This window comes from Takifugu flavidus, chromosome 10, assembly GCF_003711565.1.
Source record: "Takifugu flavidus isolate HTHZ2018 chromosome 10, ASM371156v2, whole genome shotgun sequence".
NCBI lineage: Eukaryota > Metazoa > Chordata > Actinopteri > Tetraodontiformes > Tetraodontidae > Takifugu > Takifugu flavidus.
In genome coordinates, this window is record NC_079529.1 from 7,894,651 (window position 1) to 7,919,118 (window position 24,468).

General features: G+C 44.0%; 2 protein-coding genes across 4 annotated transcripts in view; one reads left to right on the plus strand and one right to left on the minus strand.

Moving 5' to 3' along the window:
- The window catches only part of LOC130532699 (nuclear factor of activated T-cells, cytoplasmic 1-like), a 45,405-nt gene extending 33,405 nt beyond the window's left edge, over window positions 1–12,000 (plus strand). For both annotated transcript variants that reach the window (XM_057045502.1, XM_057045503.1), the window contains one exon: window positions 10,410–12,000. In XM_057045502.1, coding sequence (XP_056901482.1) covers window positions 10,410–10,465 — 56 coding nt within the window. In that variant the 3' untranslated portion in view covers window positions 10,466–12,000. The remainder of the gene's footprint in view (window positions 1–10,409) is intronic.
- Window positions 12,001–18,624: 6,624 nt separating this feature from the next.
- On the minus strand, window positions 18,625–23,966 carry LOC130532700 (riboflavin transporter 2-like). Of its 2 annotated transcripts, XM_057045504.1 has the most exons (5): window positions 23,771–23,965; window positions 22,394–22,639; window positions 20,153–21,220; window positions 19,906–20,029; window positions 18,625–19,276 (listed from the first exon to the last, which is right to left on the minus strand). In XM_057045504.1, the coding sequence occupies exons 3-5, from the start codon at window positions 21,172–21,174 to the stop codon at window positions 19,064–19,066; spliced, it is 1,359 nt and encodes a 452-aa protein (XP_056901484.1). In that variant the 5' UTR covers window positions 21,175–21,220; window positions 22,394–22,639; window positions 23,771–23,965; the 3' UTR covers window positions 18,625–19,063. The 2 variants fall into 2 exon arrangements, with proteins under 2 accessions (XP_056901484.1, XP_056901485.1); XM_057045505.1 differs by lacking the exon at window positions 22,394–22,639 and having other exon boundaries at window positions 23,771–23,966.
- Between the last annotated feature and the right edge of the window lie 502 nt (window positions 23,967–24,468).

Below are 24,468 nucleotides of genomic sequence, written 5' to 3' on the forward strand. Positions count from 1 at the left end.
GAAGTTTTCAAATGCTAAATCTGGGTCTGCACATGAATAGACCTGAATGTTTGTGACAGGGACAGCAGGCTCACATTAGTGATGACATTTAGCTTTTGTGAAGACATGGAATATTACTGATTTTGATAAGCACACGATGAATGTGCACAAATTCAATTCGTCCATTAATGCCTCTCATTGGCCTTTATCGGTCTGTGTGTGTCTTTGTGTGCGAGTATGTGTGTAAGAGCCAGCGGATCTGGTTCGGTTTCAGTCGTTCCGTCATATTATCCACAGTCATTGAGAAAGAATGTGTCTGCTGAAAATCTGCAGCTAAATTATCTAAACAAATTGGGTTCCCTTTGTGTCTGGGACCAGTGTGTTTTAATGGAAACTTTTGTTTGAATGGGTTTACTCTCTGGTTTGTCATATAGATTGCTACTAGATTTGTGGACTATATGAATTGCTTGGCACCAGAATGCATTGGACCAGTTATTACCTTCGCTCATCTCACGTTATAAGTCTGAGTTTCTCCTGATGCAGCGGTTTGGAAGTTCCTTATATGTGTCTCACATTCTGAGGTTTAGGAAACACCACCACTGAAGAGCCACCAAGCCACAGAAATCACAGCAGGTCAGGATTCAGACAGGGCCTGCGGCTTGGCTCGAGTCCTTGCATGTACATCTTTGATCGTACCGGAGCAACAGCCTCACGCCAGGCGATCTAATTACCGAGTCGTAATATAACGAATGTCGGCAGCCTCTGTTGCCGCCAAGTCATTAAGGATCCTTGTTTTGAGGACTATGTTTGTGAAGCTGGTCATAAGAGTGAGTAGGTGGTAGAGCAGGGAAGCGGCACCGACAGGGTGGATATGAAGAGTGGTTTATTGGGCCATATTAAAAGGCATATTTAGAATACCCCACATTCTAAAGTTCAAAGGTGTTGAATTCCATTTAAGTTGCAGGACTGTGCACCTTCAGCTTTGTAGACCATGAAGCGCTTACTGTATGTTTTCAGTCACAAACTGTAAAATCACCTTGGATCCATTTCTCCAGCCAGCATTGGTGGTATTGAGTGCATGAACAGTCCAAAAGTCCAGGCAGGAACTCAAAACCAAAGAAGCGCAATTTACACATTCTTTCCTTTTACGAACTGCTGGGACTGCAGGGGTCAGGATCGACTTCTGGACAGCATCCGCAGCTCTGGCGGGGTTTCTCACTCAAGGACACATAAGCACTTGTGTACAGCTGAGCTGAGCTCCCCCAGCTTGTAGGTAACCCCCACAGCCCCCACCTGAAATGCAACTGTTGCGATGTTTGGGTTCATTTTTTGGGGGGAAAATGTAAATACCTGCGGCATCAGTAAACAGGAGCGGGTCTCCACCCCAGAGCGCTTAATCACAGCTCCCCATCTGAAATTTGTTAGCTCAGTGAAATAGTATCCTGTAGCGACGGATGTCAGCAGAGAAGTCTGATCCAGCCGGGTGGGATGGGGAAAGCCGTTGGGTTTTTGCAACTCTTGGCAGTGTTTACAGTCCTCTCCATATGCAGATGCCTGCGAGCAAACAGGGCGGGGGAGACGATAGTGAAAAGGGGGGACGGGGGGGTGGAAAATATAAAACCGGTGGAGTAAATAAATTACGCCTGCCTGAATCTATCACTGCAGCTGAGGAAAAAAAAGAGAAAGTTCTTTATCAGTTTGATAGTCCGGGGGCTGAATCCACTGGGATAAAATCACAAGTTGAATTTTAATGTTTGGAGAATTCGGGGTCAGGATTCTCTCATTGTGCGCTCATATCCAGGAATATTTAGCAAGCATGAGAAGAAGCAGGTCAGCCATAGAAAGGAAAGGAGACACAGACAGAGGAAAATCTGAGGTGGAAGAAAATAGCATGCAGTCGTGGTGATTTTTCCCTGGCAGCTTCTCCCGCTGCCTCTGTTCTTCAAACTGTTAAAAACTAAAAACGGCAAGAGAAGAATAAACACTGCTGAAGTTCAAAATCCCATTTTCCTCGGCTCCCATCAAGCAGGGGGGACGGGGGTCTACTTTCAGGCAGGGAGTGATCAGAACTACTGAACTTTTCAGGTGTTATTGTTGACATGTGGCCCAAAGCAGTAGTAAAGCTCAACAGGTCCCCCGACTCTCTTGATTTTCCTAATGCTCCTCAGGTCTTCTCCAAACATCATGCTAACAAGTAGGGAAATCCTTTTGCCCCCGCTAACCTTCATGTTTCAGTGAAAAGTGCTGATGGACACCAGCACTGCAAAAATCTCAAAATATAGGTCTTTAGATCACACTTAATGTTAATATCTTCAATTTTAAGTTTTGGGATGGATTAAATTAAAAATGTAAGTGTTTAATTAGCTAGATGTCCCTTGACCTTTGAGATAGTGTAAATGATTGAAGGAGATACTTGTTATGAAATAGGTTATTTATATATAATGATATGGCGGGACGTCAAGTCGAGAACCTTAAATTCTGTGTTAGCCAAAGTGGCACAAATAGATGTAGGTGAAAACGTGGCACGGTGATTTACAAGAGATGGAAAATGCTTTAGTGTAACCTACATTCCTTACATTTGTGTTTGGGAAACTCAAAGTGAGGTCGAGGCGCCTGGAAAAGGACATCAGGTGGAACATTTGCCAAGATCCACACAATTCCACGAGAATCTGTCCAGTGCCCCGCGGTGGCCTGCCCCTCCGCCTTTTAGAATCCCTGCAGGTGTCAAGGATTTTGAGTCGCAGAGCAGCTCTCAGGATGAGCAGAGAGAGCACTGATCTGATCACACACAGCCTCGGCACACATCAGATCACTGCGGCTCAGTGCAGTGGATGAAGAAAACTGTCTCTGTGTAACCCAGCTTCATCTGTGACTTTAGGATAAAATAACTGTCCAATTAAAGAAAGAAAAAGATGACATAATGAGTAAGTCGCATGGGGAGATGCTCTTTCTTTTCATCACATTTCAGCGTTTAAAGAATCTAGGCTTCCTCATAATGCCATCATCTTCAGCCAACATCACATAACTTAACCAGAAAAGCAGCTAATTTCCCCACATATTGGTACTTATACCCATAGTATAGTATATACTAAATATAGGCATTAAAATATCAGGGAATAATTATGCTAACTGACAGACATACGTCACATAACCTCCTTGGCAGAGCTAATTGGCCAAATTAGCTAGCCTCAAATCTTGGAGTGTGTGCAAGGTTTCTTCTGATCCACGTTGAGGAAGACAATAAGTCTTGCGTGAAATGATTCCCAGCGAGGTCTGTTGAATATCATGAGATTAATTACATCGCAAAATTCTGCTGGTAAGCTTTCCAAAATCTTCGCAAAGTAACTTCTAGTTTCATTATAGTGGAGCGGAGGCAGATGCCTGTTTGGTCAACATCTTCAACCATGAACAACCCACACCAGATGTACAAATGCCACAACAAGACAGATGAATTCATATTTTAATTGGGGGTGGGTCTGTATCCCCCTATAGATGCTCCTCGCACAACATTTGGAATTTTGAATAAAGGGGAACTGAAGGAACTGAACTTTTGCAGATGGTTTAAACAGAGGTTGTAATGTGCAAATATAGACTTTGAAGTAGACAAAGATGCCTTTCGGTGCCATCACTCTTATGATTGATAGAAGACATTAAAGTTGTGCTGAGGTAAGCTCTTTTGGACAGTGAGAACAAAGTTCCTCATGTATAAATAAAAGAAAACAATTCAGAAGTCCCATATAACTACTGACAGCAGATTTAAAGAAGCCCAGGATAAATATAGTTATAAATCACATAATATACAGGTCACCAGCCAAACTCTCACTCAGACGGCTGCGCCCTGCTGATTGTTTCAATATGCTCATATTTTCTCACTCTGTGCCATTTTGAAAAAAAAATTTTTAAAAAAAGAGTCTCGAGACGGTTGCGCCAGTCTCGCTGGAAGCATACGTTTCTAATTCCAAATCAATTCTAGGTTTATCGGAGGGCTGAGTTATTTCAGCATAAACCCATTGGTAATGGGCCACGCACCCATCTCATTTCATATCGCGGCCGTAACACGCTTCATCAAGTTTGGCGGGATTTCTTGCCAGGGTGTTTGTTTTGTGCTTGACCGGTTTCTCAGGGGCGTCCAAATGCGCTCTTGGTCAGCTTTTACTGTACGCTTCTGTGTTTTTTACCTCTGGTAAACAAGTTCTTCTGACGCAGCCAAGTAAACGCTGTGGAGCTCTCTGAAATATAATTTTCAAAAGTACTATTTGTGGATTAAACAGTGAAGACGCTGCTGTGGAGCTCATCTTTTATAGTTTTGTTTTAACTGCGCTTGAGTTCAGTACCTGAGCCAACATTTTACGACGTTGAGCACCAAAATACTGCTGAGAACAATCAAGGCAATAAAGTGTTTCCTTTAATTTGAAGCAGTATGTGGTTGTGATTTATATTGTATTATTCTATTGTTGGTTGCTATTTCAACCAACCGGACCAGCGACTTTGTAAGAAGTCAGTGATGAGGGCACAGGAGAGCGGCTCCATGTAAACACCTCCCCCTCATCCTCCCATGAGGCCGACCTCGAGTGTGCACACCCGCGGCCTCCTGAGCCTGGGAGGAAATGAGAGGAGGAGGTGGTGGAGAGGGAAGTGTGGAGCTCACAAAGAGAGACAGTGTGTGGCGGGGTACGTACGGGCGCAGCACGCCATGCCCAGATCAAAGACCGAGGTCACGCTGCCGGAGCGGCCAAAATAAGCACATCAGCCATGGAGTGTTCAGTGAAAGTGGATTGTTTTTAGGTTTCTAAATTGGGATTCGTCTGCCTGGCTGTACTCAAGCCATAAACTCAGGATTGTTGTGGATACTTTCCATTTAATTGTGAAAAATGTTTCTTCTTTTCTCTGATTTTAGCCAAAGTCGGCAAAGCAAAGTGTATATCTGTTGGAAAAAAGTATTCTTTCCAGTCCTATTTTAGCGTGAGGGCCAGCAAATGTTTCACCTGACCCCATGACATGCATTAGCATAATTACAGATCAATGAGGTTATTACAATAAATGATGTATATCTACATTTGGTCGCTCCTCATAGCTCCTCAAGAACCTTTTGCCTTGTCTGTCTCGTCCATCATGGTGGTAAATTTTCCCACAATCTCCTGCTCCAGCAGCAAAGTAGTCAGTGTTTATGTGGTGCACACGTTGCTTTTTCCAGAAGTAGAAAAAAAGGACTCACGTTTTAATGTGCGAGGGAATGGAGCATTTGTCTCAATCAAAGACGAGAGCGAGCCTCCTTACAACCGAGCCAAGAACTCCTCGTTAGAAAATGGCAGCAACTATTAGTTGGAAAGCCTCGTCAGTGACATCGGGGCACTCTCTGTTTACACCGCTTGTGATACTTCTATGATACTGGTTCATTTCTGCTTGGCTCTGCGAATGCCAGATCGTATCTGGGCCTTTTAGATTCCTCTCCCCCGCCAACTGTGGACTGTTGATTTGAATTTTAGGTCATCCAGCCACTTTAGAAACACACAAAGATGCTAAAATTGGTTTGCTTTGAGAAGGAAAAATGGGGATTACAGTAAATAAAAACCAAATTGGTCAGGTTTTTCATAAAAGCGGTGCAAGAAAAAGCTATGACAACTGTTAGTTTGACCAGGTCACCATTAATGTGTGTCTCCAACACAGGGGACGTCAGGTAAATATGCCATTTCTGACATGGATGATGTACGAATATGCAACCAGGGCTCCAAAATATGAGTGAATGCTTGTCAATGCTAGTCTAAACCAGAACACATGGTGACATCATTGTGCTCCCTGGCCATGAGAGGACATGACTGGCCGCAGCCGGTGGCGTGGCCGTGTTTTTTCAGCGCCGCACATCTGCTGCGGGGCGGTTGTAAACTCCTTGCTCTGTTTTAAAACAAACCTTCACTCTGCCGCTCGCCATCTCCTCTCCCAGTGGTGGAGCTTGAGTAGTTCCACATGGGAGAGCCAATGCCTCGCACACCAGCCTGACCACAGCCTGAAATATGTCGTCTGCGTATATCATCACGTCGTTAGCCCCAAAGGGAATCCCGTGGATTAGCTGCCGCCTACCTGTAAGGCTCTGATGAATTTATGAAGCATTTTATCTTAATGAGACACTCTCCCTTTGTATTTATTTGTAAGATTGATGTTTTTGTCGCCCCACTCTGCCTATGCTCCACGTCTTTACTCTGTCTGGGTGTTCTGACCTCTGACCCCTTATTTCACACACTGCTAGCTTGTGATTAAAGATGAGCTACACTGTCCGACCCTCACGGTCCGGCTGTGCGCGTGTGTGGGCAGCAGCAAATTGTCCATTAAGTGTTTCTGTTGAGGCCAAGAGAAGATTTGATATGGTGAGGAAACAAAAGTAATATGTACCAGGAAATTCAATTGCCTTTCTCTCCGGCAAGTTTGAGCTTCAGTTTGGCTTCCCTGACAAATCAATTTCACATGAAAGCAGTTCAGGCGAGGTTAAAGACCGAGTCCGTCTTCCAGTCTCCTTTTACTTCCATTGAGTGCCTGCACAGATCCGATGCCAGTGTTTATCTGGGTTTATACAAAAGAGCTTGTATGACTCAGACTCAAGGGCTCCCTCACAGTCTGAGTGCCACAATAGTAGGAAGCTACCTCCTCTTTCTCATAGACCTGATATGAGAAGTTACAAGCAAGCAAAGGAAACGGGATTGCTTGCTACGGCGTGAAGGTCCTTGACCTCAACACAGCCGCCGGTTCATTTAAGTAGTGAAAGTGAGAGAACTTTGGCACCGAGGTGCTTCAAATCAGTGCCTAACAGGAAGCTTTCCTTCCAGCCCTCAGTTCAGAGGTGGCGTTTTACAGTTGTCTTGAGGGAAGCCAGGTCTGGAGGTGAAGCCTCGCCGTCCAGCCACTGCCAGTCAGGCCGAGGGTGATCACGTTACAACATCAGAAACCTCCATACGGCTCCACAGAGCAGCCGGGCATCCTCTGCTGTCTGAGGAAGCCCGGCTGGTATCGAACCCGCACGCAACGCTCCTCTCTAACAACTCTATCTGAATCCCCAGTGCAGGTCAGGTTTACGCTAAACTTCCAAAGAAGCCAAATGAAGTCATAACACCCTGGATTAGATTACAGAATCAAGAGGAGACCAAAACTGCAGCAGCATAACTTCATAAACATCAGTCAGAACTACCATACCTGAATAGCTGCTTCTTGTTATTACACCTACAAGAAGCTGGAAATCAAAACAGGTCCTATTTTCTATTAGATTTTTTGCAGTGATTCATGTAGCTTGTTTTTGTTGGCTGACTTTTGTGGCTGGAACACATCATTTGAGTGCATCATCTACCTGCTGCAGAGCCAGTTCAAAACAATAAAACAAATTAAATTTCAGTAGGAATAAAAACATCGCTTAAATAATCTGATCTGTTTGGAATTCCAGCAGGACCAGCTCAAATGTCCTCACTTTGGTAGTGAAAGGTGGATTCTGGCCTTCTGTATTCTGTATTTGCAAGAATACACACACACACGTGCACACACAGGCCATCTGGCCTTCATCTGTGTAACCACAGGTTTCTAATCAACACTGCTGATACTCGTGGATACACGATTAGCATAATACACATGACCAGATGACTAGAATGCAATGGTAACCCTGCAGATAGTGCTATTAATTCCAAGTTTAGTCTCTAAAAGTCTGTTTTAGAATAAGTAGAATAAAGTTGATTTCAAAGTTTCAGAAGCCTGACTTCCCAACTATCCTGCTGTGACTTTTGCCATTTTAAGAGGTTTATTCTCATTTGCATCAGGGTTCAGCTTCCACAATACTGTAGCCTGTTCAGAAGGCTGATGGGAGGCGTTGTGAAGGGTGTGTCGGCCCTCTGCTGAGACCCTGCACAGCTGCAACATCCTGACTCACACTATTATAAACCATTGTGTGTCCTCTTTTACCACCTCCTTTAAAAATCATAGAATATGTCCTTTTGGTTGTAATGTCTCTGCAGAACCTGTAGAAACATGCTCACTCCTACGTAACCCCGTGTGTGTGCGTGTGCACGAGTGTTGAACTGTGCTATTTTGGTCTGAGACCCTGCTGGGCCTTCTGCTGTAGCAGGTTGGACAAACTAACACACAGTAGCTTTGTCAACACAGGTTCCTCCCAATCTCACAGCTTCTAGCCCTGCACAGGTAGAGTTTCCTGTGTGACTGATGCAGGCGGACTATGTTAGTGAAGTAAAGCTTCAGCTTTAACTACAGCCGGCTGCCTGGCAAGCACTGCTGGGATTTTACAATGTCCAGTGATGCTAAACAGCAGCGACATCAGGCTCATATTTTGGTGTCACGCTCACACGTGCCTGAAATAGATCTCCCTGTGTCCCAGTCCTAAGAATAGGTCCTCAAAGGTCCAGGTGGCGCTTTACCGAGTGCACTAATAAAGCATGTCACACTGTTTGACGAGCGGGGCGCTTTATTTATTTAGCTTTTTATTCAGCAGCGGAATATTTGGAGCTCATTTTTCCGCTGTTTTTGTTTATTCATGAGGGTATCCTCCCAGTTACAGCTTTCCATTATTAACACGGGCAACTGAGGAAAAAAAAAGTTTCCAATGCTGAGAGAGGGACCAAGCCACAGAAAGTCCATTTATGCACGCATGTGGCAAACAACACAAATATTCCTTTTGTGACGTAACGCAGCAATCCTTGCAATGGGATAATAGAGCCATTAACGTTGGAAAAACATCTATTTGAACTGTTTTGAGATCAGCAGAATTGGTTTTGGAAGGCCTACATGACAGTATGATCTCCTGACCAATCTTTGTAGTGGCATTTTAAAGGTCATTAAATGGAAAAAGAGCCAAAGCCTTTGGGCACAGTCCAACTGAATCCTCTTTTTCTGCATAGTTTCCTTTATTCAATTTATAACAAAAGAGACTCTTCAAGCATTTTAATGAAGAAAAAGTGTGATCTGCGCCCACGTCACAGAGGCATAAATAGAGTGTTGGTTTTTGATGTTGCGGTGCAACAGTCAGCCACATCCTGTTCCTCTAAATCACACCTTGCCATTAGAACACATACAGGTTGTAGCAGTGACCGGCGCTGGAGCCGCTTTTTCACTCTTGTTGTTCTCTTCTCAACGGAACATCATTTTGCACGCCAGTGGAAAACACAAGTTGGTTTAAGGAAAGAAAAAAGAAAAAAAAAGCACCGCAGTTAATGCGTGGGTGGGGGAAACATCGCTATTTATGACAGTGACTGAAATGAAGAAAGGAATATTTCCTCTGAGAAAAAAACAATAAAGCGGTAGCTGTATTTGTGGTTTGTTGCCTTCGAGCTGTGGGGTTTTTCCTTTTCCTCCCCTTTCAAAACAGTAAGAAAATCTCAGGGCTGTGTTATCACCACTATTAACAGAAATAAAAGCCATCGTGTTGAAAGCCTGCTCGGTTAATTGCTACAAATGCGTGCACTTCCTTTACGTCTCGCGACGGCGGGGTTAAAAATAGCACCAGCATGTAAATGCCTGCTTGGCCTGGGGCAGAATAGAGTTGAAAACAGCCAGCAGTGTTGGCACAGGTTGGATTTTTCCAAAGGGAGTTCCTCCTGTTTGGGGAGGTGAGTCCTAACCAACCTGTTTGTGTGTGCATGAGTGTTTGGGGTGTATGAAGAGGTGGGAGAAAATTAGAAAGCAAGGTACGCTACTGTATTATCAGGCACATGGCCTTCAGCCATGTGGACGTGTTACTTACATGCTTCTGTACCACGTTTTAAAAAGTGTTGCAGTAATTTACAGAACAATGCAGCCGGTGTCCATCCTGTTTTGGTGAGTGATGCATCATTCACCAGGCAGTATCTAATGACAACAAACCTGCTGCAGGAATCAGAGTGGGTGGACTTCCTGTCTGGGCTCCCGAGTGTGGATCAGGCGGCATCAGCCCACTTTATCACAGCGAGCTCCATCGCCGAGGAGCCGCTTGTTTGCTTTGAGCCGCCGGGCTCGGCGTCTTTGCCATCTTTGCTGTCACTTCCCTCTGTTTTGCCAAAGAACACAGAGCAGATAAAGCCAGAGGGACTGATCTGTGTCGGCCGGACTGTGGGAAAGGCACGGGCACAGGAACAAGAGCAGGAAAGACGAGACGGCGACTTGAAAACAGAGATGTGTGCACAGGGCCGATCTGTGTTTTCAGAGGCTTGTTAACGCCAAAGATCTGTTTGGACTGCAGCTCCTGATATCCACTATTTTTTTCAACCTGAGCGCATCTATGCCAAGCATTCAGTGTGGATTTAACCCACATGACATTTTTCTCAAGCGGCACTCAAATACTCATGTTTCTTATCTGTCATGGGCATAAAATGATTTACTTCTTTAATAGCTATGAGCATATTACAGCTCCAAAGGCCGTGATTTACACTGACAGTTCCTAACCTTCCGTCTCCCTTTTCTCTCCGCAGTCAACGAGATCATCAGGAACGACCTCTCCAGCATTTCCGTTCACACTCACGCGTAGACGTGCAGAGGTCGCGCGCCGATACGAAGAGGAGCAGAAGCATCAAAATGGAGTGGTCGATGAAGAAGACGCGTTTGACCACCGACTCCCAACCATCACAGCCACGTCATCAATAAGAGCTAATTAAAAAGGCCACGCTGACAATCGACTTTTAAAAAGAAAGAACATTTTTTACACAAAACGATGACACGAGGGGCAGTTTAGAGCTGCACTTGCCTTAATTCACAGGACCAAACAGCTGAATGAGACCCACTTCTATCATCATGATAATCTGACAATCTGTTTGTTAATGCATGGACACCCCCCCGCCCCCTCCAATCGCCTACGCTTGTCTGTGCCGACGGTCCGCGGCGGCCAAATCGGTGCCTTACGTCATTAGTCCCGAGCATCACTCAAGTGCAAACAGTCCAGCTCGAGGCGGGAGATTTTTATACGACCTTTTTGTATCATTTCAACAGTTTGTTTACACGGAAACACAATCAGAGGCTGGAAAAATCGGGAGTATGTGAATAGATTTCAAATAGTTCTATTGATTCTTCCTTATTCAAACGTTGGTCATTTATACTGAATGTTACTGTACGATATTGTTTTTGTATAAACATGTATTTGATAATGTGTAATTATGTACGCCTTATTCTTGTATCGTGATCCTTTCAGCTCTCCTGCATTTTGCTCCTCACCTTAGTGCCTATTTTCCTGTCATCCTGTCCTGGTGTTTGCAGCCCAACTACAATATGCAAAGACAATCAGAACGTATCTCACTGCAGCGTTTCCTGTCAGGAGGGACCCACAGAGGCCGGTTCTAGAGGCGCTTTCTACCCCACAGCAGTAACATTGAGTTAAACAATGGTATGTTTACCTGCTGAATATTGCTGGACAATTTGTATTTGTCTTTTACTTCTTGCACTGCCGGTTCTTGCGTGTAAAATAGTGTAAATTCATTCTGGTGAATCCAGCGAGGCGTCGGCAGGACTGTTATTTACTAACGGCAATAATTGATTTGACTGAACCAAAGGATTTAAGCTTTGGTGAAATTATTGTCCAAGTTTCCTTTTTCTGTCAGAAAACACATTAAAGGAAAGAAGAAAAAAAGAAAATCCCTGATGCACTTTACCACAGGAAAGAACGCTGATTCTTCTGCTTCCTGACCAAATATTGTAGATTAAGTTCCACCGTTGCATCAGAAAATGAAATCCTCAGACTTCCACGCTGCAGCAATCGTTTTCCATCTGACATCTATTGGTTGGAGCATGTTGTAATAATGTTGGGATCATTTAGCTGCAGTAGCTCACATTATAGCATCCACATACCTTTCTGGACATTTAGCATCATAGCATGAATAAACTGTATGAATAAGGTTTCTATTTCGTGCCTTACTCTCGTCCTAGTCTGCTCCTCTCCTGCATTTCTACAATGTTCTTCTCTTGTAGGCACAAGGTGAAACATTTCTCTTTAATATGAAATATTTATGAAAAAACAAGTGATTCAAATGCATTTATTGTGTCTTTAACAATTAATAAATGGCTGAACAGTGACTATACACTCTGACTGTTTGATTTGCTGTAGGCAAGTTTAGGTCAAACATACAGTAGGATCAGATAGTGAAAAGTCAATAGTGTGTAGCGGTACTTCCCATTTCATAAAAGTTACATTTAATGATTTAAAATTATGCACATTTTCTATGACATTTCAGTGGAATTCATTAAGTGGAGTTGTTTCACAATTTCCCTATATAATTTCCTGCAGCAAGGGTGCTTTGCTTTTTGCCGTCTTTCCGTTTTTTGTCAAGCCTGAATCCAAACAAACCCACACTCTTCTTAATCACACAACAAAAGGCAACAAGCTGCTGATGTGCCCAATACAAGCAGAGGCCTGTGTGTTTTCCGGCGAGTATTGTCAGCGGTGGCTAGTTATGAGTGAAACGGCTCCACGCCATGGGAGCTCCGCCACGCTCCTGTGTACCACCTGCCAGTCCTCCAGACTTTTTCCATCCAGCAAAGTTATGAAGCGCCCATCCCCATGGTGACAGAAGGCAGGCCTAGGCGGGGCTCCCCGGCACGATTGTGCCGAGCCCAAAAATAGCCCGACTATTTACAGATGCAGTCACGGCCCTTTTTCCTGGCACCTTGCTCTTCTTACCTTAGTCTTCCTCCAGCTCTGCCACAGCCTTTGACACAGTAGAGAGATGAGTCAGGGCCAGTTTCCACCAAAACCACAGTCAAGTACGAACACTGACTACATCAGCGGGACGCCTGCGATACCAAAACAATGGAGCTTGTATGTGCAGCGTCCAAAAACATCATTTTAGCTTTTGAAAATAAGCAGATGTGTGCAAATATCGGACCCGTTGCCATTTCTGCTAAGTGCAATTTGCGAGGCAACATTATGGAGGGAAATTCTTTGCCACAGGTCAAAATGATTCATCGGCACATATTCCGTACAAGCCAAAAGACCCTTTTATTTGCCTTTGCAAACTTGTGCGTACGCTCCCTTTACAATTAAGAGACATTCATCAGCATAACTCATCACTCAGCATATTTGTGGCGTGAACGCTCGGTCAGAACACGGCTCCAGGGTTTCAGCTGCAGCATGTCAGGCCGCCCAAAAAGGGCACTGCTTCCTCATTAATGCCGTTTCAGCACAAATCTATTTCTAAAGACAAAATGGTTCGAGGGATGGATTCTATGATTTTCAACATTCATTTCTATGCTGCCAGACACCTCCAGTCTGATTCTATATATGGTGCTAATGTATGGCTCATGGATCATCCAGGTAAAATATGGCTGATCTGGAACATCTGCACCTGCATAGTTTCATTTAGTCACAGTATTTCTTGTTTGAAAGTGCCATATATTTTACTTCTTATCCAATACTGAGGTGTTTAAATCAAAATGATCACGTGTAGTGATGTGTGATACATCAATTCAAAGAAAGGACGCATATTTATCTGTATGCCAGCAGAAACGAGGGATCTACTGGTGCTCGTTGGGGGTGTGGTGGAGGACTTCATTCTGCTCGGCTGATTCAGATGATCTAATGGGTGAACTGACACCAGCTGACAGACCCCAGCAGCCCTGAAGCAGACACACACACACACACACACACACACACACACACACACACACACACACACACGTGAGTTCTGATCGTAATGATTGCAGCGCGTGCCATTTTTCGCCCTGGGGGAGTTGTGCGCACGCAGCAACAGGTAGAGGGCACGGCTTAGAAGTTTCGTTGTTGGGATTTATTGCTCCTTTACGGCACTGTTTCCTCCACCGTTATATTCCCACAAAGCCGCTCGATTTGGGCCTTTTATAAAGTGGATGCGTCAGCACGGAGCTGGGGCCCTTGCCCTCGTCCCTCACTGGCCATCTGCAGGCAGTAAATCCTCAATATGCCTCTGTTACCAAAGGCATGTTGAGAGAACCACGGGGGTGACTTTAAGAGGCGCTTTAAGAGATAATTGCTTGACCATGCAGGGAGGACTTTGATAGTTTGTCCTATAAGGTAGCTCCAATTTTGATCTGTTTTTCTTCCCTGGGGTCAGTTTCTTCAAATGTCCAAACATTCCCTCCTATCAGCTCAAGTCTGAGCGATAAAGGCAACAGGCAAAGACCATGTGTGAGTGGAGCTCAGGCCGTGTTTACATGTGTTTTTTTACTCTGTTTAGGGTGGAGACGTGAGGCCTCACAGGTGCACACACAGCCGTTTCATGTGTGACCAGGACCAGGAGATGACCCGCTGACATGGTCGCATCGCTCAAGGACCGGCAGACAAATCACTGTTTTAAAGGACACTTTAAGAGACGCTCAGACAGGCGAGCAGATGGGGCCTGGAAAAAACCTTGCGCCTCCTTTTATTTCCCCACCTGCAATCATTCAGTTTGATCCGCTCGCTCTTTTGGTTTTTGTGATGCGTGAAAATGTTGCGCGAGGGTTTGTAAAGCGCCGCGGCGGGTTCAGACGGTTGCACATGCGAAAAAACTGAAAACGATCTTTAAGAGCGCGTTCGTGTCATCACGCGTCAGCTCTCTTTCATCCGGATTAACGACATATCCATGATCTAAAAACCTTCCAAACGGCGCGTGCTATCTCCCTTCCATGGCTTTCTGTAAACGTCGGGGCACGTATGCGGAATGTTTATGTTGAAGCACACTGAAACGCACATTAGGGATGCTCTTAATGGCCTACAGTAAAAGCTCTTGCTAGTCAAGAGTTCAGGCAGGTGCAGACTCTTACAGTAGCTAAAGGAGCCTGGTCCTGGAGATGAGTTCACGACAATCACTGTGAGGCTTTTAGACGCCTTCTCCAAGTTCAATCTTCATTTCCCCTGACACTGATTTTGCAATAAGGATCCGGAGAAAAGGGGAATGTCCATCTATTCATTTTAATGATGCTCATTATTGACTGCTGGCAGGGAGGGGGCGGGCAAAGGTAATGATTCTTTATCTTTGTTGGCCAATCGCTCCTCTGAAAGGAAGAAGTCTCTAAATAAGGCCACTAATGGATGTCCAGCATGACCTAGAGCTGACCCCACTGGCAACCCCTGCATTCTGACTTCCTAACAGAAGGGCTCGGAGGTTTGACCTTTAGCAAAAAGCCATCATTTGGAGTTTTTAGCCGTAATATTTAACCAAACATTAACCGTTTCGGAAAGTAGCCCCTTTGCTTTCATTCTGGGAGTTTGATAAAGATTAATGCACTTTCTGTAACATTGAGATGCAGCAACTCATTAGCTTTACATGGAAAAATGGTGTAGGCTGGAGCTCTCCAAAGATAATAAAATTCACTTTCCAGCACCTCTAATGTGCTATTTTACATGCTGTTTAATCTGCACAAATACCATGTAAAAATAAGTTTTCTGTAATTTAATATACGTAATTATGTATGAAGTCCTTCACTTTCCACTGGTTCCACTGACATCCTCTTGGAAAGTAGACTCAACAAAGTCGCTCCCAGCTGAACAGCCTGAAGGTTCTGACCTTTTGATAAATCTCAAGCTACAGCCAGCAGACTCCTACTTTGGCGTGAAAAATGGAAATTTAGGAATCATTTTAGCTTTTTTTTGCTCGTATAACATGAACGAGCAACACCTACGAAGCATTAAGTTTCAAACATCTGAGTTAGATGCATAATTATTTTGGAGAATGACACAATTTTGTCCAGTTGCCTCTGTACACAGCACTGAAAGATATAGTGGGGAATAAAGCAATCAAGAGGAGAATGAGGCCAGTTTGCTGGGGGAAAAAGACCCTTTTCAGGACTTTAAAATAATTAGATGATTGACTGACAAGTGATTTTGTTGCCATGTGCTGCACAGTTCAAGATTGGAATTTGTCATGTGATAAATGAAGCCGCTCTGACTCCATGGAGCCTAAATCCAGGTCAGAAATCCTGAAAAACAAAAATTTACAAAACCACAAAAGAGAGAAGACAACTTTGCTGGGCAAAACCCATCTGATCTCACTCCAAATTGAGCAACGTGGCAGATTCCTGAGATAAAACCAAAATGGGAAGACCTGCAGCAGCAGCTGGAGACGGCTGCACAGCTCCGAATTTCAAATAAGGAGGAATATCTGCGTCATAAATTAGAACAAAATACCAAACAGTCCTCCTAGTCGGTGTTAAAGGAGTTTATTCAGGTTAGAATGTGAGCGCATCGGTGAAACGACATGAAGAGCATAACAACCAGCAACAAAGAATGAGCCCAGAAAACTTCATACATCCTCTTTTAGTCGTTAGTTCAGGTATTCTGATCTTTGTAATAACATCCAGCAGCACTTTAGCATTTAAGTGTGCATGCTCGCGCTTATGCGGAGTCTTCAGCTGTCGTCCGGCTGTCAAGGCAATGAAGCCTACTTTACTGCAACCTCCAACAGCTCTTTAAGGCGTACTTCACACGGACGAAGAAATACACTCAGGTATTGGTTGTTTTGAATGGTCTGCAGGATGATGGGTGGGTGGGGATGTTATTAGGAGCCTTCATCTTCAAGGCTCCCCAAGCCATACTACGCTGAAACTGACCACAAGACAACCCTATCATCCTCAAAGATTACCTGTCTCCTGCACTGTATATGAATGTTTTATCATAAAAGCTTTTATTTTTTTTGCTAAGTGCCTCCTTGAGTGTTTGCTTTCAACTTTTGATTACTTTGTCTTGTTGCGAAGAAGGAAAAAAAAGCAGCCCATTTGAATATAGCCTAATGGACTTAACGGGAAATGTAGTCTCTCCTGCTTCATTGAAAGCATATGCAGTAGATTACCGTAGTGTAATCTAAGGCTGTGGGTGTGAAAAAGTTGGAGTCAAATGGTGATTCCAGTCTTCCAGTCTTATCTTGCTGTGCTGAAATGAGCCCAGCAGGAGGCGGGTGAAATAAACAGATGTGACATGATGACAGAAATAATACAGCAGGGCAGGATGTGTACGGAATCCATATGTTTCCGTTTCTGCGGGGAAATATAAGAGGTTATGACATCACAATGTAAAACGCGTCATCTACACCTATTAAACGCACGTCCGTTCAACATCTCTTGATGTGGCGCATCACATCTCATTTGGATCTTTGCTTTGAAGGTGATTGATGACTTTTCTTTTTATATATTCCTGAGTCGGTTAGAATAAAAATGTTTTTTTTCTGGTTTTGGTCTAGACTTTGAAGTTTCCAGCCGTTAGCGCCTTCGCCCGAACCCACACACACCCACGCTCCGGCTCCTCCAGGTTTTACCAGACGTCACGTTGTGAGAGGGGAATGGTCGATTGCATAACAGGAGGCGAGACTTGATAGTTCCTGGCCTTCTTGCAAAATTCAATCATTCTCTGCATACTCCAGTCCCAGGACGGTCCATTAAAGAGCAGCGCGGGCTAAGGTTTCCCCTCATGTGTTTTAAATTGAAATTACGGCCACAACGTCTGCTATATGCATGAAAGCGAGGAAGACGAGGAGAAAAGGAGCCATCGAAAAAGTTGGACTGGAGAAGAGATATGATAAAGACGTTCGCCATCCTGCCACATGTTCCTAATGTCCAGGATGTACACCTGCCTTAATCTTAGAGGATTAGCAAGTGTTAGTTTTGTAAAAACACAAACACACACCTTCGTATGCGTGATGCATTCCCCAGCTCCTTACCCTAATCATCCCGCCTAACCCCATAACCCTAACCATCAACCTTAAAACCATGACTTAACCTTCAAACAGTCCTTTGAACTCATGAGGACCAGCCAAAATGTCCTCACCTCCAAAAAAAGATCCCCACTTTGCTAGAATTTGTGAACCAATGGATTCTGGAACTCAATATGTAGCAAATAAGGACACACACACACACACAGACACACACAGACACACTCACACACAGACACACACACACACACACACACAGACACACACAGACCACACCACACACAACACACACACACACACACACACACACACACACACACACACACACACACTATTGCCAAAGAAATCCAGGTCTGCAATATTTAAACTCAACACATCTGTAAAGTCACTGTTGGGAGAGATAAGACGAGTAGGTGAAGTATGAGACACCAGATGATGATGACCCCAGATGTTCGCTGCAAAACCACTGGGATCTGAATCAGACGCTGACTGGCCACCAGTTCCTCTTTCTTATTTGTCCCAGCAGACAGGAGGAAGGATGAATTCAGACCTATGCATAAAACCACTGAACAGTCTCTGAGGAACACCAGATGTATATATATGAGCTGGGAAAGCCCCAGGGACGGGTGTCTCTCCTCCAGGTTGCAGATTTCTTAAATTTTAAACGACATACAACACAGCCTGTACGCTGATGTCTGTGCCATTTGTTACTTTCACTAAATTCCATTCGGAACATTTCCATGTTTTAATCACAAATGTTAAATCAGATGTAAGAGGAAAATTAGTTCTGACCCCAACAGGTCAAACGGTAGCAAGACTTCCGTGTTGAAGAGTGGCTACAGCAAAATAACTTAAGAGGAATATTTGGTCTTATAGCGACACCTAGTGGTGACATTAAATACATGCACGTTAGCTGGAAAGGGGAGAGTTTTCTACTGTGTCCATTCTGTACAGTTAAGTAGAGAATAGGAGTACAATCATAAACCTTTCCGTTTCATCTGGGATGTTTGATAAAATATTTACCATGTAATAATTCAGTGAATTAGGCAGAAATAAAAATTTATTTAGATTTAATTTCTACAGTCAAGTATAAAGAAAGTTATAACGCACAGCATACAACACTAAATCGACCGTTTTAAGGCACATTTTTAGGCCTAAAAAGCAACAGCTTGGATAGAGTGTGTTAAAAGTTCAAGTAAACTGGCTTTGACCTTGATATTTCATATTACCAGTAACAAACATGGAGCGATGAAGTCTTGTGTTTGGAAACACTTCTTTGGACACACTTCTTTGTAATTCAGCTTCTACAGTGTAAAGCATCTCCAAAAAAAAAAAAAACATCAGGAAAGAAAAGTAACAATAACTGCCCTGACCTTTCATTTTTAAAGCCTGTAGACAAAAAGAAAGAAATTAAATGCATTTTTAACAGCAGTTTTGGACATCCCCTTAAAAAAAAAATAAAAAAAAACACTACTCGTGGGCTACATCGGACACTTGGTGTTGCAGGGGTCACCTGACTTAAATATACCATAAACACTGACTAATGGGAACATGGCCACAGCGCCCACCATTGAACCTAACTGCACTACTGCTCCACACCACACGAGGGCACTGTGGCCCTCATCTCTTAAAATTATCCCAATGATGACCTTCACATATGACAAGGACAGGACAAAAAGGATCCAGGTCAGCACCTGTAACACAGGGGTGGACAGTAATCAGTACAAAGATTATTTTAAAGAGATTTTAATTTGTTTTGTAGCACTTCAACCACTTCATGCTGGGTGGCTCCAGACCACACACTTGTGATTAAACACTGCCCATGTTACTTCAAGTGATTATGACTAATCTTTATGGAACAACACTATCATTAGGAGTGAACATTTAATATAGGAGATCTTTAGTGTTTGTGCATACAGTCAAATGAAGCCCAAAAGTGTTTCATAACGTACTTTATACGTTTTCTTGGTTGGCATCAGTAATATAAATATGGATGACATCAAACCCTTCCCTTTAACAAAAGTAAAGCCAAAGAAGCCCAGGATATTAGTATGATTTGAATTTTGATGTGAGTTAATATTTTGAGACTCAAAACGTTCATTTTTGGATATTTTAAATCAAATTAAAACCAAAAAGTTTTGCTCTGCTCAGCTGATTATTATATAATTGAGTATGAAGACGTTTTCAGGTCAGTAGTCTTGTAAAGTCATTGCAGTCTTTATCATATTTCAATGAATTATTTCCCGCAGAATGACCTACAATGTCCTCAATATGCACAAAAATGTACTTATGTAAATGAAGAGTTAAGTAAAGTGAATCCTACTATGACGGCTGTTCCAGAGCCACTGTGAACCAGCAGTGGGCAGGGACTGAGAGCAGCCATGGCCATTATGTACGCTCCAAACCCAGTCCCAGTCAGGGTCAAGAAACCCATGAAGATAAGCGACCTGAAAATATACAAAAATATACAAAATATACATTATACAGCTTTTCTGTCACAAACGTTTGAGTCATTCAATTTAAACATCAAAAAAGAAATTCTAGTCTAAGCTGTGGTTAATCACTCTTACCTAACAGGCATGAACATGGCAATGAAGCAGGCTACAGGATTAGCAACAGCTGCCATGGTAGCTGCTAAATGGTAGGCTTTGTTCCCGTAAGGCAGACAGGAGTAGGACTGAACAGAGGGCAGCACTGCGTTGGTCAGAGCATTGACCCAGGCCAGTACTATAAAGATGAAGCCCACTTCCAGAGTGCTGTAGGTACCCCTCCCAAAAGAGCTCCTAGGTTCATTCCTGGTGGACTCTAGCGGGCTGATCATTGGTTTCTGCTCTGGTGTCTGAGCATGGAGAGACAGGCTTTGATCCCTCTTCTCAGGGGCCAGATCTCCACTAAAGTAGAGGTCGTTCTTTCGCTCCCGAGCCACAGCTGGGTGATGATTGAGTAGAATGAAGGCTACCAAACACACCACCATCATGGCACTGAGGAACATAAAGAAGATCTGGACAGAGAATTTAGCTGGCTGGTAGATGGCCTCCAGCTTTCCGTCATCAACAGTGGAAGTGTTTGCTGCACCGGTCAGAGTTGCATTCTGGCAGTGAACCACACCAACACCTTGGATGAGAGCCACCAACGCAGGCACCAGGCCGCTCAGGCCCTCACCGGCAAAGTACGTGGTGAGATACTGCGGACGAAGCCGCATCATGAAGGGCAGAAAGGTAACAGAGGAGGTGCAGTCCACCACGGAGAGCAGAAAGCTCAACAGCAGCAGGGGGACGCTGCGTAAAGAGCCCCCAACTGTCACCGTGTGTTGCCAGAAGAACGCCAACAGGAACGTCGCCACAATCCCCAACCCCACGATGAAGTAGATGACCGGCCGCTCGTCGAGTACGCCGGGGCGGAAGCGGTGCATCAGAGTGATGAAGAGAGGACCGATGTTGGCCATCTGGATGAGGACCGTCAGGTAGGACGGCAGAAACCAGCCCTCTGGGATCTCTGGTACCACCAGGGGGAGCTCCACCCACATTCCATTGATTGCCACCCAGGAGCCCATGCCAAAAAGGCACGCCAGGAAGTGGGTCAGCAGCGACATGATGGTGAGACGCCGGTAATGGATGAGGTTAACCAGGAGTGTGTGTCTGAAAATAAAATACCACACCTTTATTAGTCAAACAGAATCATGGAAAAGACAAAAACAGCTCAAGCCCAAATTAAGTACGAAAAGCATGAAATTAGAGTGTGATTTCATATAACAAGGGATGTGTTGTTACTCAAGAGCCACAGAACTATAAATACTGGTCACGAACGCTGTTGGGCAACTGTGCGCTCATACAAACTCATCACTGGTCACCACCTCTGACATCACACCGCTGTGATGCTACATGTTACCTGATGAATTACTTAGTGTGAATCCCCATGTGTAACCTTCAAGTCTTGACACTGGGAGTGAACACTGATATTTAATGGCTCTTTGTTGACAGCATATTAAACACAATAGTTTTCATTACAGTGTTGTTTTGAGTGACATGCTCCAGTATGGGGATCCTAGTGTCCTTTCTGCAGTTTACATCTTAATATCCTGTTAATAACCTTTAACACACCAGAAGAGTAAGCGAAAACTAACATAACATTGTTCAAATAATGTATAATTAACCAGATAACTACTCAAAATGATAAGCAAAGGATGTGTTTCTTTACTGCAACCTACCACCAGAGGGACCCAGGTGGATCCTAAATGATCCACTGTGTGTGGTCACCACGCTCTAGATGTGTTAGTGTGCGATAGTTTTAGAGTAATATACTATACGTGTAATATATGTGTGTTAGAGTAATATAGCACATGTACTGCTCAATATTTTGGATGATTTTAGAATCTTATAAATACCAAATTTAAATACTGGCCCTCCAAACCAGCCCTCCCAGTCCAGGTTCTGCTAATCCACTTATGTCATTACATGAACGTGACTACATTTTATCCTCTGTATGGCCTCAGAGGCTCTCCTTGTGTTTGATGCCTGACCTTTCATCCACTCAAACGGCTGCCATAAAAAACGCCATGTGCTCGTGACAAATAGACAGAATGAAGATACATCCCTCTTGATGAATAAAATACAGCCAGTTGGGAGAAACCAGAAGAACGGAAATAGAGACACTTCCTTCTCTGCCTCTCCTGTAGAACTGAATGAAATCTACACAAGCCACATGGTCTTTTTTCACAGTTAACAGACGGTTGAACAAGGTGCAGAATCAGGAAATCCTCTTAATCTTGTTACCTCGTTGTCCATTTCCAACATGTCAGAATATCATCTTACCTCGTTCAGAACTCAGCCAGGAAGAGCCTCCCCTCTTTACTCCTCCCAGTTTCCCTTTAGAATCTCCATTGTGATCACATTCTTGTCTGTTACATCAACCACCGCTCTGTGTGTAATATCCCTCCCCTTTTCTCCTACAAAACACACAGGTCCAGAGGATTAAGCTACTTCCTCTGCTGTGCCTGACATGGGAGGGACTGCACATGCGCAGGCTGACCCTGCACCTCCACGACACCACGCTTCTCCCTTCATTGGTAGCCGGTTTCAAAATGAGCACCCAGTCATGTGGTCTCAGTCTTCCGGGGTGCTCCGTGATAGGACAGAAGGAGGAGAGAGGGGCGGGGCTTGCTGCTGATCAGTAAAGCCCCCTCCTTTTCCTCCCTCCCACCGGCATTCAACCTTGTGTTCTGCCCTTTACATACGCAGGCTGCAGTGCCAGAAGTAATAGTGACACAGCATTTACTGCCACACTCGAGCGTGGTGTGTGTAGTAAAAGTCACCCTGTTTTTACCTTCTTTTGCCTTTGGAGTCTCACCGTTTGTTGAATTTGCAACTGTCGTATCTGATTAACCCGACCAACAAGTCTTCCAAGTCTGCGGTGAGCAGGCCAAAATGACTTCACAAGTGCCATTCATGAAAAAAATTACAATTTTAACCATCTCGGCTAAACTCCTCATTTTATTTGATTTACACATTTGTAAATCTCATAGACTTTGGGGATTAGTGCCAAATTATGAGGTACAATTTTTAGTGAGGATTTTTTTTTCTTTGACTTCATTATTTATATTCAAAAGGACACTTTTGGTTTTATGCAAGTGTCCTAACCAGCTTTACACAGAATCCCAATTCATAATCTAGATTCATATTTGACATTCCTGTTGGCCAAGTTTCAAATATTCAAAAGAGCTCGCATCAGTTTGTCACAACATGGCAGCTGACAACCTTGGCAGAGGCACTGCTTTGACTGCTTCTCTGCAGAGGAGCAACAAGTGCAGCCTGGTGGAGGCTGAGAATGTATAAATGCAAATAAAATCCTAAAACGGCTGATTTCAATGATATTGTACACTAAAATGCACTGACCCACAGCAGCCGCCTCTGTCATGTCGCAAATGTAGTTTTATGGCACTGCAAACCTCTTTCCTTCTATTTCAGTAGTCAGAACAATGAAAGTGTGATGTGTAATGGAGAGTTTTAGCACAGGCGGAGCACCCTGGGAACAAAGCCTGAACCCGTCAGACCTCAGCTGATTGTTAACTTCAGGGCTCCTAAAGCGGCAGTGTCTCTTGTCATTCATTTCTCCCTTATTTGACTACACAACCTCTTTTGGCTTATTTAATTAATCAATTTATCATCCTGAAGTAGACAGTAACCACCTACCTGCCTGTGGGAATGCAGAATCAGCCGGAGTGAAAGGTTACGGTGCAGCAGGCGGTGTGAGCGCAGAGGGACGCTTTCAGAGCGGAGGAGCGCTGCGGCCTTGTGATGCTCCTGAATCTCTGAATCGGTCATGTGATGGCAGAGGGCTGAGCAAAGGGTCCAGTTGGGGAGGTTCTCAGGCACACACAGGGTTGAAAATAACACAGACAGAAAAATGACAGAAAAATAAGAAAATGTAGATATCCGTGTATATACTGTATATATTAGTAGAATCTCAGACCTTCTGTGAAGGCAGGTGCAGGCAGCTTGTTGCACCAGAAGATAATGCCTCCTGTGTGGGTGTTTGCTCAGGGTCAGTCCTGGGCTGTTCAACACGCATTCCTGGACTAATGAATGATCCCTGTAATAAATTATTGGAACAGCTGCTATTTCTGATGGGCTGGTCATTAGCAGGGTTGTACAAGAATTGATTTGACAGATTTTGTTTGATTAGATTTTTGTTCTCAACCGTGTAGGACAAGTAAATGAAGTCTGACTGACATTTCAAAGCAAATCTGATTCCTGCATGGCCTCCATGGTGCATGACTTTAAACCCTTGTATTCGACATAATTGGGAGCAAAAGACTTGAATGTGGATTGCAGGACAATGATCCTTTGATAACAGTTTTGCTGACTGCTGTGAAAAGGAGTCATGTTGA

Excerpts from the sequence above, each read along its gene's own strand:
- LOC130532700 (XM_057045505.1), bottom strand. The coding sequence starts at position 21,174 with ATGTCGCTGCTGACCCACTTCCTGGCGTGCCTTTTTGGCATGGGCTCC. Across the intron at positions 20,030-20,152 it reads GCCATGTTCATGCCTGTTAG|GTCGCTTATCTTCATGGGTT; the intron begins GTAAGAGTGATT and ends GTATATTTTCAG. Across the intron at positions 19,277-19,905 it reads GCTCTGGAACAGCCGTCATA|GTGCTGACCTGGATCCTTTT; the intron begins GTAGGATTCACT and ends CCTGTGTTACAG.